This window comes from Fukomys damarensis, unplaced genomic scaffold (assembly GCF_012274545.1).
Source record: "Fukomys damarensis isolate Sample0158 unplaced genomic scaffold, DMR_v1.0_HiC HiC_scaffold_11, whole genome shotgun sequence".
Lineage (NCBI taxonomy): Eukaryota > Metazoa > Chordata > Mammalia > Rodentia > Bathyergidae > Fukomys > Fukomys damarensis.
This window is the reverse complement of record NW_022900923.1, coordinates 13337413-13351312: the sequence shown is the minus strand read 5'-3', so window position 1 is coordinate 13351312 and position 13900 is coordinate 13337413. Positions and strand designations below refer to the sequence as shown.

The following is a 13900-nucleotide window of genomic DNA, read 5'->3' as shown; positions in this document are numbered from 1 at the left end:
GGGTCCTTCTGCCTCCATCACCACCTGTCCATCCCTCATGCCTTTCAAAAACCTCCTCTGGGGCTGAGGGGCTAACTTAGTGACACAGTGCTTGCCCAGCATGCTTGAGGCCCTGGGTTTGATCCCTTGCATTGAAAAAATAAAAAAACAAACAGAATCTCCTCCTTCCCTGGGGTCTGGAAGGCCTGGTGGGTGCTTGTTCCCACCCGATTGCAAAGTGTGTCTCTGGGTCGGAGGAGGGGCTGGGCCTGGAGTTGTGAGCTGGCACCAGGCCCGCTTGAGCTCCCATTACACTTTAGACACTGTTTATTACCGTACATTTCAGGGGGGCATAGCAGGGTCCAGGGTGTAAGTGGCACCTGGTAGAGGTTGGGCCAGCCCTCTCTGCCTCTGCCATCTCTCAAGGGTATGGCCTCCTCCATACTGCCCTGCCTTGGACCAGAGTGTAAATGTAAGTGGCCCTTTGTGCCTGAGCAGAGCCCTGTCCTTGTGAGGCATTGGGTGGAGCATTTGGGGAGGCAGTGTGGTGTGGGCACAGGGCGGCCGGGGCTAGGCAGGACCCCAGGGACGCGATTGAAAAGTTGCATGACCTGGGCCAGTTAGTTCACCTCTCTGGCCTTAATTTGCTCACTTGTAAACTGGGGTGAATGATAACTATGTCACCGATGGTTTATAAAGGTTGGGAGATGTGTGGAGAGCACCTCGCCCCACTGTGTGGTAGCTGCTGCCATCGGAAATGTGTTCTCCAAGGGCACATCTTACTGCTCCCAGCACCTGTGTGGAAGCGAGTTGCTCTGATGATCTCTGCGTTTCTCCTTTTAAACAGAAGGCTCTGCCCACTCCTCAGGAGCACAGCCAGTCCCGGCAGGAATGCCTGGAGCAGCTGCCTGCCCCCGCCAGTGAAGGGCCAGCGAAGGACAGGCGGGAGAGGACTGTCTTTGGATGTCCCGGCAGCTGTGTCCCTCTTGCTGGCCACCTGTCCAGGCCCTTCTCCACCTGTGTGAGTTCACCCACACAGATCCCTGCGCAGAGTGCTGTCCGCAGCCCTCTCTTCTTGGCTTCTGACTTTTGTATCTCTGAGGTTTGCACCAGGCGAGGAAGCTCCTGGTTGGTCATGGTGTCTCCCACTGTCGCTTCCCTCTTGTGCATCTCTCTTTAGCTTCCAGCATGGAACAGGATCATCTGAGGTTCAGCGCTCAGCCCTGAGGATTAGTCAGTGAGACGCTAGGCCGGGCCATACTCAGACAGCAGTTTCATTCGGCTCTGATTCTGACCCACATTTGGAAACACTTTACACTCTGGCCCAGTAGGGAGAGAAGGGACAGATGGGCCTCCCAGGTGCCCTCATGCTCACTTCTGGGCTCTGGTCGTGGGAGTGTGTGTCCCCCGTGCTGGGTGGGGCCTGAGCTGACTGCCCCTGAGTCTGGGCTGCCATTTGGAAACACTGGCGGGCCGGGAATTTACCTCAGTGGTTCCGCCGCCTGCCTCGCCAGCGAAAGGAAACACTGGCTTGGCAGCTACGTGAAGCTAAGGGAATCGGGTCTGGGTAAGGGAATCGGGTGTAAGGTTGGAGGGACTCTGGTTGTCCCTGAAGCATCCATCAGAGGCTTCTTTGAGTAGAGTAAGAGGGATGGGAATAGGCACCGCCCTAGCCATCCAGGGGTCCCCAAGCTCTGCAGGGAATGCCTTGGGAGAAGATTGCTACAACACAAGAGTTTTGCTCCCGAGGAAAGAGCACCAGATCAGGAGTCAGCACGTCTCATGCCAGTCCCAGTTCTGTACAATCACTTGACTTCTCTGAGCCCTGGGTGTTTGTGGGGTGGCTGTGTGGCCAGGTGAGGCAATGTGTGGGAAGTGGTGAGTGCCCACAGTGCGGACTCAGCAGTCTCTCATGCTGCTCGGTGCCTGGAGGAGCCAGGTGTCACCAGCACCTACTGTGAGCCTGGGTCCTTTCTTTTTTCTCAGTCAGCTCGGTCTGAAGGGCAGATCAGCAGACAAGCCGATTGGCTAGTTGCCTTCTGCCCAGAGTTTGTGGAGCTGGTGAGTGTGCGAGATGTGAAGCCTCTTTCCCTGACGTGGCCTCCTCTCTTCCAGTCCTCAAGCGTGGCTGCCATGTTGGGGGACGCCATCATGCTGGCCAAAGGCCTCGCCAGACTGACCCAGGCGGCCGTGGAAACCCACCTGCAGCACTTGGGCCTCGGTGGGGAGCTCATCATGGCAGCCAGGGCCCTGCAGTCCACAGCTGCAGAGCAGATTGGTGCGGTCCTGGGGATGGTGCAGGTAAGGAGACTGCCTCAGCAGCGGAGCGGGGTTGAGGGTGCTGGTTGTGGGGGGAGTCAGACTTGGAGCTCGGGGAGACCAAGGGGTGAGAAGCAGGACACAGACACCAGGTGGCTGGAGAGCCCAGTGGTAAGCATGTCCTGCTGCCTGGGACCCACAGAGAGGGTGCGGCTACAGTTAACAGAACATCTTAGACGTGGAGGCCCGGGAGACCAAGATCAAGGTGCTAGCAGATTAGGTGAGCCTGAGAGCTGTTTCCTGATGGGTAGTTGGCTGTCATCTTGCTGTGCTCGCTGGTGTCTTCATTTAGAAGGGCAGTAATTCAGGTCACTTCCCAAAGACCCCTTCTTATACTAGCGTGGTGCAGGTTGGGTTCCAGAGCGTCCGGGGATGCAGAGCTGCACGTCTGTCAGCCTGCTCACCCTCCTGCTCCTGAGAGCCTCATGCTCCTTTTTCACTTTGCTGACGTCCCTGGTTTTAAACAAGACTGGCTACAGCAGAGCATTCCCTGCCGTGGTCATTGCAGTCGCTGGCAGCTTTCCGGATAGTCCAGGGGACAAGGGGGAGCGTGTACGTGGGCACTGGTGTGCGCGTGTGGGTGTGCAGAGGCTGCCCGGCCTCCTCACTCCGTCCTCTGTCCTGCGGCTGGCTGAGCCCTGGACGAAAAGTCACGGCCCTTCCCCTCCTCTCTCTGTGTCCAAGGGCAGTGTAGTGTCCCTGTCCCTGCATATTTAACTTTTGGAAGCCTTTATACCCACAGTGTCCTGTTTTGCCCTGGGGTGGGGCAGGCCTGGACGCTTACCCCATTTCTCAAATGTGGAAGCTGAGACAGCACTGTGCTGTCAGATCATGACCAATAAGTGGCAGGCTGGAGTCCTTGTCCTTGTCCGTGCCCCGACTCCCTGCCCTCCCTCTCCTCCTGCTGAAGCGGGACTGTGGCCCCTACAATGTCCTGTCAGCACCCCATGCCCGCTTCCTATCGGGGTTTGGCCTGTGGAGTCCTCAGCACCGAGCTCGCCTGCCGCAGAAGTGAGACACTGTGCCGGACCTGGCAGCTTCCCCTCTTGCCCGGCTCCCTTCTGCCCACCACTGTCCTCAGCAGGCCTGGGCTGGTGTCCGAGAGAAGCAGGGCCATCTCTGGCGGATGTGGGGTTGGAGGCAGGATGATGCTCCGCGTGAGGGAGGCAGCTGAGCAGGAGCCACTTGTCGCCTGTCCACTCCCTGGCACTGGGGGGCGGTGTCTCCCTGTCCCAGAAGGCAGGGGTCTGAGGCACCAAGGGCTCCCTCCCTCGAGCTCCCTGAGGGTCTTTCGCATGCTTATTCAGTAGATGCTCAAAGAAGCCATGTCCCTTTGTGGCACAGCTATGTCGGCCGGCAGCAGTTACCCAGGGCCAGGTAGCCATTGTGGGAGTTAGGGGACCCTGGCCCAAATTCCTCACTCCAGGGCCACCCTCACTGTCTGGGAAAGAACCAGTGAGTCTAATATGATTTCTGCTTTGAGAAAGGTAGGTGACCTCAGGATGGCCAGCCGGGCAAGCGTAGGCTTTGAATCCTTGCTTTGCCATTTGTAAAACGAGGGTAACTGCCAGGGTGTCTCTTCCCCGCAGAGGGGAGGGTACGTGTGTCTCTCCAGGCTGAGGCATTTTAGGGTGCAGAGTAGAGGGCCTGTGATCTCTTGCTACTTCCATGGTAGCATGTAGGCCTGGGCATTTACTCCTTGGCACTTCAGCCAGTGATCGAGGCCCCTGGCCTGCCTTTAGGACTCGGTGCTATTTAATTCTAGCCTTGTCTGGTAGTTTCCTTGGCCTTGGCTGAACCCCTCATCACTCGAATATGGGGAGCCCTATTTTCAGATAAGGAAGCAGCAGAGAAAGGTTAGGAGCTCACTCAAAGTCCCCCCACATTCAGAAGTAGAAAGAAGCTGGGCCTGAAGGTCAGGCCTGGGTGACTAAAGAAATTGCATTGGGCCCTCCATCCTTTCCCTGTACCCTGAGCTCCCAGGGATAGCCAGGCCTGGCCCTGACTGTGACCACTTCGCGGTGAGAACCTCTTAACTCCGTAAGCCAGACTGGTTGGTAGAACCCATGTCTGCAGCGAGGTGCTGGCCTGTGATGGGTTGGGTTGGTCTCCCATCCCCTAGCTGGCCTTCAGTGGCCTTTATGTCTGAAAGCTTTCTCTGGCTTGTGTTTTGCCTGGTTTACCCTGCCCTGGGTGCCTGCCTGGGACCACATGGCGAAGCCCTGGCAGAAGCTGGCTAGAACCCGGGTCCTGGCTCCCAGGCGGGGAAGGGGCCTTGGGTTTTGGGGGTTGCATTGTGTTCCTCCAGAGCGTTGGGGAGGTGCATATGGTGGAGGTGGGCACGGGGCTGAGCTCTAATCGTGTTTCCCTCCTCTCATGCTGGCCTTTACTCCTTTCAGGGTCAAGATAAACATGAAGCATCTTATGCCACTGAGAGCTTCGATGACGATCTAGAAGTTGAGGTCCACTTTGCAGGGGCTGGGGCCTCCACTGACTTCTCTGCAGCCTCCACCGCTGACCAGTCACCCTCTCCATCTGTGGGTCACCTGCCCAGTGAGGGCCCGGCCCCCACCTATGTTGCCAGTGGACCATTTAGGGAAGCTGGGCTCCCAGGCCAGGCCGCCGCCCCACTGGGCAGAGTCAGCGGGAGGCTCTTCGCAGACTCCAGAGACTTCTTCTCTGCCACTGGCTTCCAGCGAAGGTTCTTCCATCAGGATCAGTCCCCCATGGGGGGTCTCACAGCCGAGGACATTGAGAAGGCCCGGCAGGCCAAGGCCCGCCCCGAGAGCAAGCCGCACAAGCAGATGGTGCGTAGGGAGGCCTCTTGGCTCGGGGGTGGGGGGTGGGGGAGTGGTTCCCACCCACTGGCTGCTGTCCTCGGCTTTCTGTTTGGGGCCTTTTTCTAGATGGCTGTGGTCAGGGGTCTTTAGGAACGTGGGGCCTCTTCTCAATAAAGTATGCTGCCTTTGCGGGGTGAGGAGGGAGTGTGAGGGGCAGCATGAACCCTTGAGGCTGGTCTCGTCCTCATTTGCTGATCAAACAGGTCTCTTTCTTTTCTCCCTCCAGCTCAGTGAGCGGGCTCGGGAGAGGAAGGTGCCAGTTACGCGGATTGGGCGGCTGGCCAACTTCGGAGGTAAGCAGGCCACGTGCCCTGTGCTACCTCACCTTCCCTGCCACGCCACTCCCAGCCGAGGGAAACTAGCGCCATCCTGGGGTCTCGTGGAGGTAGAAGTGGGAGGAGAGCCAGTCACATCGCAGGGTGGGGGAGCAGGTGGCAGTGGGTGCCCTTGCAGTAGCTTGGGGGCCTGGATGTTTTCCATGGGAGGACGGTCCACTTGCAGGGTGCCGGCTCTGCCCACTCACCCTGGGGCTGATGTGTGACTGATGCTTCCTGAAAGTGCAGCTTGGGCTGCTTGACAGGCCTTGCATGGGGGTGGGCTCTGCAGTTTTTCCTCTGTCCCAGTGAGGCTGGAGACCTCCACAGGAAGGAGGCCGGTTATGAGTATGAGCTCCTCTCTGGGGCCATTTCGCTCCTAAACATTTTTTGCTCCTTTAAACGAACCCGTTTGCTGGATTCCCCACTGGCCTCTGGCTCATCATTGGGGTGATAATGAGATGCTGTGGCCCTGAGCGCCTATTGTTTAACATTATCTTAATGCGCTGTATGTGGTGGTAGGAGCTTTATTTATAATTTGCTTCAGGGGTTTGGGTAACCACTGTGCCCGTGTATACTTGTGCCCATTATACCTATCTTTTAATATGAGTTGGAGGATACTTTCAGGGTGCAGGTTTAGAGCAGTTGTATCTGCTTTTATTGAAAGTGCTATGTCCCTTGCAGTGGTGTCCTCTAAGACCTGGTCTGGTCACGTGCTGTGCACAGCAGAAGCCTCTTGAGCTTTTGCTAACAGTGCCAGTGCCTGGATACCCTTGGGTATCCATGTGCTGCAGTTTGTCCATAGCTAGGACTCAGAGCTGCCTCCCTCAAGGTCCAGGCAATTGATATGGAGTGTTTCAGGCTTGGAGGTGGTGGAATGGGTGCAAAAGAGCCAGATCAGGAAAGAGTGTGCTGTTCTGGCCCCAGAGGTGAGTTCTGGGCCATCCAAGCCACCTATAGGCTTTCAAACTGTGAGTTATGAATGTGAAGTCAGCTTAGTGGGCCAGTATTAGCAGTTAAAAAACAAAGGAGCCAAACACTCTCACTGGAGGAAAGACAGCCTCTTTAATAAATGGTGCTGGAAAAATTGGATTTCAATTTGCCAGAGATTAATACTTGACCTGTATTTCTCACCATGCACTAAACTAAGATTGAAATGGATCAAAGATCTAAATATTAAAACAGAAACACTAAGTCAGCTGGAAGAGAGGTTAGGTAGAACTCTTGAAGATATTGGCGTGGGAAAAGACTTCATGAACAAAATCTCAGTTGCACGTGAACTAGCACAAAGCAACATCAGCGAGTGGGATCTCATCTTATTAAAAAGCTTCTCCAAGCTGGGTGTGGTGGTGCACGCCTGTAATCCCAGCACTTGGGAGGTTGAGGCAGGAGGATCGCTGTGAGTTCGAGACCAGCCTGGGCTACACAGTGAGTTCCAGGTCAGTCTCAACTACATAGTGAGACCCTGTCTCAAAAAAACAAACAAAACAAAACAAAACAAAAAGCTTCTCCACAGCAAGAGAAGCCACCACCAGAGTGAAGAGACACCCCACAATGTGGGCACAAATTTTTACCAGGTGTTACTCAGGCAGGGGACTATTATCTAGAATATATAAAGAACGTAAAAAAATCTGACCTGCCAAATTTAACGACTCAATCCAAAAATGGGCATCTGAAATGAACAGACATTTCTCAGACGATGAAGTAGAAATAGCAGGTAAATATATGAAAAAATGTTCAACATCACTGATCATACGAGAGATGCAAATGAAAACAATGATGAGATTCCACCTCCCTCCAGAAAGAATGGCTGCTATCATGAAATCAACCAATAACAAATGCTGAGGGGGCTGTGGGATTGTAGAATGGTTTAACCACTATGGAAATCAGCATAGAGATACCTCAAAAAACTAGGATTAGAGGTCCCATTTGACCCAGCTATTCCTCTGCTGGGTATCTTCTGTGTTCATAGAGGCACAGTTTGTAATAGCTAAATCTTGGAAACAGCCCCTTTGTGCATGAACTGGAGAGTGGATAAAGATGATGTGTGTTTTTGTTTTGTTTTGAATAAGATAGAGTGCTACTCAGCCATAAAGAATTTAGAAACCAGAGACATTTATAGCTCAGTGAACGCACATTGAGGCCATACTCTTAAGTGAACTAGGACACACATGCATAAATACCGAATAGTTTCTCTGGTGTGAGAAACTGAAAGTGGAAATGAGAATCAAAATGTATGATAGATAATGTGAAACAGGAAGAAAAAGTCCAAAGGGGAGGGAGATGGGGAAGTGGGAGAGGTAGGGGAAAGAAGGGAAAGGAATAATACGAGAAGAGGAAAAAAAATGGCAACAAAGTGTTTGTAAATAGGGAGGCAGTGGAGGGGGTGAAGGGAGGACAGAGGAATTGGGAAAAAATAAGAACCAAGATACATCATGTAAAGGTACCAATTCCCAGTGATGAATGTCATCACATTGTAACCTAAAATGTATCGATAAACTTAATGAATTTAAAAACAAAACAGAAAACACAAGTTATGGCTGGGGGTGTAGCCTGGTGGCAGAACATTTGCCTGCTATGTGCACAGCCATGTTCAGTGCCTACTACTGAAAAAAAGTCAAAAAGAATGTAATTGAATAGAAAAGGTCATAACTGACCCTTAGAACATAACAAAAAGAGTTTTGTTTCCTGTTTGAGCACCTTCTTCATTGCAGTGCAAAGTACCTGGTGCCTGTGAAGTAGCATTGCTCTGATTATTGCCCTGAAAACGTGTGTGGTCTTTCTTCCCCTCCTTGGGGTAGGATGCTTTTGAGGTGTAGAATGACAAGTCCTAGAAAGTGTTTACAGTAAGACAGGAAGGAAAGGGGTCACTGTACATCTCAGGGATGTAGGCTTGCTTTGGTGTATGACTTTTACTCATATCGATCCCATCTTTTAATGAATGTTCCGCTTTTCTGTCAGGTATCAAAAGAGACATTAAAAAGCTTATGGTTATGGACTTGCCTACTTTTAATCTGATTGTTTTGTGTGAGTGCTTTATATTTTTGAAGCTCTGTTATTGCCTATAAATTCAAAATTCTTATATCCTACTGAGGCTTGACCGCTATTATTTTGTTATGTTCAGGTTTTTTATAAGATAATATAATAGGAAATATAAAAATTACAATTTTATCAAATTTATTCAGTAGTGGTTGAAATGACAGCTGCCCAGCAATGCTCGGGATTGTACTGTTGTGTGGTTAATGCTGGTGTTTGGGGCTTTACGTCTGCTACCTTAAGTGTTCGTCTGCTGTGGATCCTCTTGTTATATTCCCATTTTTCTCTTTGGTCTTTTAAGTTCATCATGTTTTTTTTTTTGTTTTTTTTTTTGGTACCGGGGATTGAACTCGGGTCCTTGCACTTACAAGGCAGGCCACCAAACCACTGAGCTAAATCCCCGGCCCTAAGTTCATCATGGTTTTAAAAATTGTGTTTTCTCTTTGCTAGCTTTTGTACTTTACATTTCCCTGCTATTCTTTTAGTGATTGCTCTTGAGATAATAGTGTGCTTTGCTGACTCATTATAATGTAAATGCTTTTCTTCTTTCTGTTGGGGCCTCCATTTGCACATAAGTTAGATCTTTTTCTCTGTCCCCAGTGTCATCCCTTTTTTCCCATTTGTGTTTCAGTCTTTTGGGTTCAGAGGCGATTTCTTTGGCCCCTATAAATGAGGGAGAACTGGATGATTACAGAAATGAGACCTTAGTGAATAAAGCAGGTACTAGACAAGACTTATAAAAGGCCTGAATAGCACTCTGGTGGTTACTAGGACCTTCACACGGGGACTTATGCACCACAGAATTAAGGGAAGGGAAGAGATGAGTAAGCAAAGGAAATAGCAAACAAAATGGGAAGCAGTAGGAAGCTGTGAACTTATTTAGGTTCTGCATAGAAAGGATTTTGAAATTTGATGTATGAAAATAAGGATATATATCATATGGGATATATGATAAGTGAGAAAACCATTTCAGGAACGTTTTTAAAAGTAAAAGGTTAAGGTTCTCTGATTCCTAGAACATGCTTTGCTTCTAAAAATAGTCCATGAGATTCCCCCGTGTTCCTTAAGGTGAGGTGACATTAGCATTCTCTCTCCTGTCAGTAAGGGGACACTGCTTGGGTGGCAATGCCAACCTGAACACTCCTATTGCTTAATTCCCAGAGACTGACCTCGGGTGCCATTCATAGTCTAGAGGAGAAGCTGTCTGCGGGGTCATCGTGTCGTCCCCTCTTCCCGAACTTCTGTGTCCCTTATCTCAGTGGTAAAATTAAGAACAAATGGACATGAAGTGAATGTCCATAGGTGTTCGGTTTTCAATTTTTGCCAAGTGCATTTAAAACCACTGTTACCACATTTTATTGATTTTATTTTAACTCACTTAATTTTTGGGGGACAGAATCTCGCTGTGTAGTCCAGGCTGACCTTGAACTCCTGGCGACTCTCCTCCTTCGGCCTCCTGAGTGCTGGGATTATAGGTTGAGCTATCACACTCAGCCACTGATCTTTTCAAAATGACATTTAAAAAATTGTTTTATTAGTACGTTTGCAGCAAATGATTTTGTTCAACATGGAGAGTTGGTACATGTGTATGACACACTTTAATTCTTTTAAATTCCTCTCTCACTCTTCGTAAAAAGACCTTTTAACAATGCAGAAATAACAAAGGATATGCTCCTGAGATAAAGGATAGTAAGTTGAATAATTTGCTTTTGTGACAGTTGCTGGTATTACCTTAGTTACTGGGCAGGACCTCGTTGTGCCCAGCCAGTCCCTTGAAGAGCCCTTGCACTGTGGCAGTGCCCTTGGGCCCTTGGCTGCGTGGGGTCCGTCCAGACCCCTGTGGGGTGCCATGTGCTCTGACCTGCTGTCACCGGACCCTCTGCTAGCAGAGCTCACCTGAGGCTGACCCTCCAGCCTCCCCTCGAAGAGCAGCCTGCAGTAGCTGGGACACACGAAGCTTCTAGGTGCAGAAATTTGCACCAGGGCAGGGGTGTGGGCGTCTCTCCACTTTGACTTAATGCTGTGCTCCTCGGAGCTCTGTGCTGGAGTTGAGGCCGTTATTATTCTCTGTCCTTACAGATGAAGAAGCCAAGCCAGGACGTGGCTGTTGCCAGGAGCCACATGCGGTCTGGCAGCCCTAGAGGCCAGGCCTCTGCCCGTGTGGGAAGGGCTAAGCTGCCACCCTGTAACGAGCTCCCTCCCGCTGCAGCCAGGCAGGTCTGGTCCTAGGAACAGAGGGCCAGATCCTGAGAACCTGTGGGAACAAGCCCTGCGGAGCTTCTGCCTTCCTCTTCCCTTTCCCCAGGCCCTGGCCTCAGTGGGGCCGGGCAGCAACTGGATTACTGGGGGTTTAGGAACACCTGGAAGCAAACGCCAGTGTCCCTGTCCCTCAGTCTTCTGTGAACTTTTTTTCTCACAACAGTGATTTTATTAAATTGGTGGCTTCATAAAATATTGGAGAGGTCATAATTGTGAACGATTTCCCAGGTGCAGTTAAGTGGTGCAGTTTGCTGAGCATGTTTTATAAAGGAAAGGAAATGACAGAACCCTGTAGTCTCAGTATAGACTAGAAGGACAAGACAGGCGGGTAAAACCCGGTAGAATCTTCCTCTCCATCCTGAGGGTCAGTAGGAGAAACAGTGTGAGGAGTCAGAGAGCGAACGTCTCTGCGCTCAGCAGCTTGCAGTTTGTACTTCAGTGACGCAGGGGTTTGTCGTCCTTGGCTCTAAAGTTGGGGGGTTTTGGTCATTTAATTTTTTATATATATATTTTTTTCCTTTTTATTGAGTTTATTGGTACAATCTAGGTAGACAGTACAGTTACATTCATCACTGGGATCCTGTACCTTCACATGACAGGTCTTGGTTCTCATTTTTTCCCCTTGTTGGTCATTTAATTTTAAATATCCTCACTCTGAGAAAAGCAGTCCCCTTCATGATGTGTTTTTATTTTTTTGTTGTTTTGTTTTTGTATTTGGTACTGAGGATCGAACTCAGGGCCTTACACTTACGAGGCAGTTGCGGTGGCCCTGAGCCAGTCCCGGCCCACTCAGCGTTGAGATGCGGCCGGCGTTTGGATCCCAGGTGCTCGCCGCACACCCGTGCTGCACGCTGCCTTTCCTGATGCGGGGCAGGTTAGGGCTCTGTCCCTGGATGGCGGAGGTAAAGTAAACACCACGATATTTTGTCACGTTGCAGTCTTCGTTTCCAGTTTGGTGACTGCTGCTGGGGATCAGTGACAGAATCATTAGATTTGTTTTTAAACTGTGATTTAGTAGCAGTTGAGGTCTCTGATCTAACCCCTTGGCAGCAAGACCCAAGACCCCAGCAGCCTCAGTGTCGAGGGGCCGGATAACCAGCACAGAAGCTGCGGTGCCTCTGCCGGGAGCATGGCTGTCGTCCCCCTTCTCCTTAAGGTCTGGTCGCCATGGTGCTGCTTCCCGCTTTCCGTACTAGGGCTCTGGGGCAGGAGTTCCAGTCCCGGCTGTCTCAGGCTGGGAGTGGGGGCCGTGAAGAGGTAGTGAGGTCTGTCCTGTTAGAGAGCTTCCTGTCTGCTCGGATCAGGTGGACCCTTAGGTGCCCGAGGCTTCGGGTCGGGGGTGTGGTTCAGGGGTGAAGAACTTGCCTGGCACGGGTGATGCCTGGGTTCCATCCCCAGTGCCGCAGCAGCGATACCAGGAAACGTCTGTGGCTGAGGCCGATGCCATCGTTGCCTCCTCATCCTCGATGTGCACGCGCTGCCGCAGGGACGTCCTTCAGCCTTGCTTTGTAAACACGCCTGGCTTTTCTGATAGGCGAAGCAGAACACACCGGGAACATGGATGTGTTCCTGCATCCCGCCAGCTCAGGACGGGCCCTGCATGTTGGAAGTGTTTTCAGTGTCGGGCAAGGAGGTCTTGTGTACCTCTGATGACCTCTAGAGGAACTGGAGGGAGGCCTGGGCACCCACAAGCCACACTGCAGACCTGAGCCGTGCCTTGGGTGCAGGCTTCGTGCCTCCTGGGGAGACCCTGCTCCCAGCCTCCTGCCCCTTCCTCGACAAGGGCACCTTCTTTTCTTTGAGATGTGTTGGGAACCTTCCTGGACTGCATGGGTGCCTTTTCCCAGGCCAGAGGGAAGGCTGAACTGCTGGCAGTGGCTTTAGGCCTATTTTTCTCCAGGATGCCACTGGAGCCACGCAGCAAACCTCTCAGAATGTGGTGGGGTTCGGGGGCGCTCTGGGACACAGAGGTGAGGTGGCACCTCATGGAGGAAGGGGATTGGGTCTCCTGAGGACTGGGCATCCCAGCTGAGATGTCTGTCTTCCTGGCTGGGGCTGAAGGCTGAGCAGGCTAGCGTTCTGAGAATTGAATTGTGCCTGTGCTGGGTTGGCAGGGGTGTGCTGATGCCACTCTGTTTGGGGTTCACCCGAGAACAGGAGTTGGCAAGGCCAAGGTCACGGTTGCTGGCCAACTGGGCTTATTTACACCACCCAGGCTCCTTGCCATTCAGAGCCTGTCTGTCCTGTGGCTGGCAGCACCTTGGCCTGGCTCGGTTCCTGTCCTGAGGGACGTGCAGGCCACAGGAGCCTGAGGCCTCCTCTGTAGAAGTTCCTTCAGTGATTTGCTCATAGCAAGCTCTGCCTGGGAGCCTCAGAGCAGTGCAAGAACAGTTTTAGCAGAGGATTTGGGGAGTCCAGATAGGGCTGGGGAGTGTGGGGGACACAGCTCTGCCTGTGAGAGGCTTGGCATGGCTGTGGTGCCTGCTTGCTGTGGCAGGGCTTTGTGGCCTTGTCCTAGGCAGAGAAGAATCGAGAGTCAGACATTGGCAAAGGTGGTTGTAGTGTGAAGGTTAACGTTTTCGCTTATCATTTATTTTGCTCAATCAGATAGTGTGATGGGTAGGGTGAGGTGGGTGTGTGGTGGGGAGTTAATGTTTAGTCAGGGCCTGGCCAGGATCCCACTCTGTGCCCACTGCCCTCTGGTGCTGGGGGTGGGGGGTGTCAGAAACGCAGCGGCTGCACCAGCCACGCACCCGGGCTCTGGTCCCTCTGCCCCATACCCCAGGATGCCCTTGCCAGGTGTGTTGTCATAAGCAAGGGCGTTCCCACAGCTCACTGCTTCCGGAGGGCCAGGGCTTGGCTTCTGTGCGCCATGCTGTCTGTGCACCGAGCCTGGCCCAAAATGGGCGGCGCTGTGTGTGCACCGCATAACTGATTTGAACAGGCTTAGTGCTAGCATTAAGTGCTTAGATGCTAAGTGCTGATACTAGTGCTTAGAGCAAATACGTTCCTAGCAGGACCTGCGCCCGGCCCTAGTGCAAGCGCTTCCATTCTGCTCAGTCATCCTCTTACCTGGAGCAGGAGCTGGGCTTACCGCAGGCTGTGTGGGGGCTGCACTGCCACCTACTGGCAGGTGGCGCGTATTGCAAAGAC

At 52.1% G+C, this 13900-nt stretch overlaps 1 protein-coding gene across 1 annotated transcript in view; it reads left to right on the top strand.

Moving 5' to 3' along the window:
* Positions 1-13900, top strand: part of Coq8a (coenzyme Q8A) — a 36312-nt gene that overhangs the window by 12566 nt on the left and 9846 nt on the right. The window contains exons 2-4 of the mRNA XM_033762074.1: positions 2095-2280; positions 4698-5105; positions 5365-5431. Of these exons, the coding sequence (XP_033617965.1) occupies positions 2113-2280; positions 4698-5105; positions 5365-5431 (643 nt within the window). The 5' untranslated portion in view covers positions 2095-2112. The remainder of the gene's footprint in view (positions 1-2094; positions 2281-4697; positions 5106-5364; positions 5432-13900) is intronic.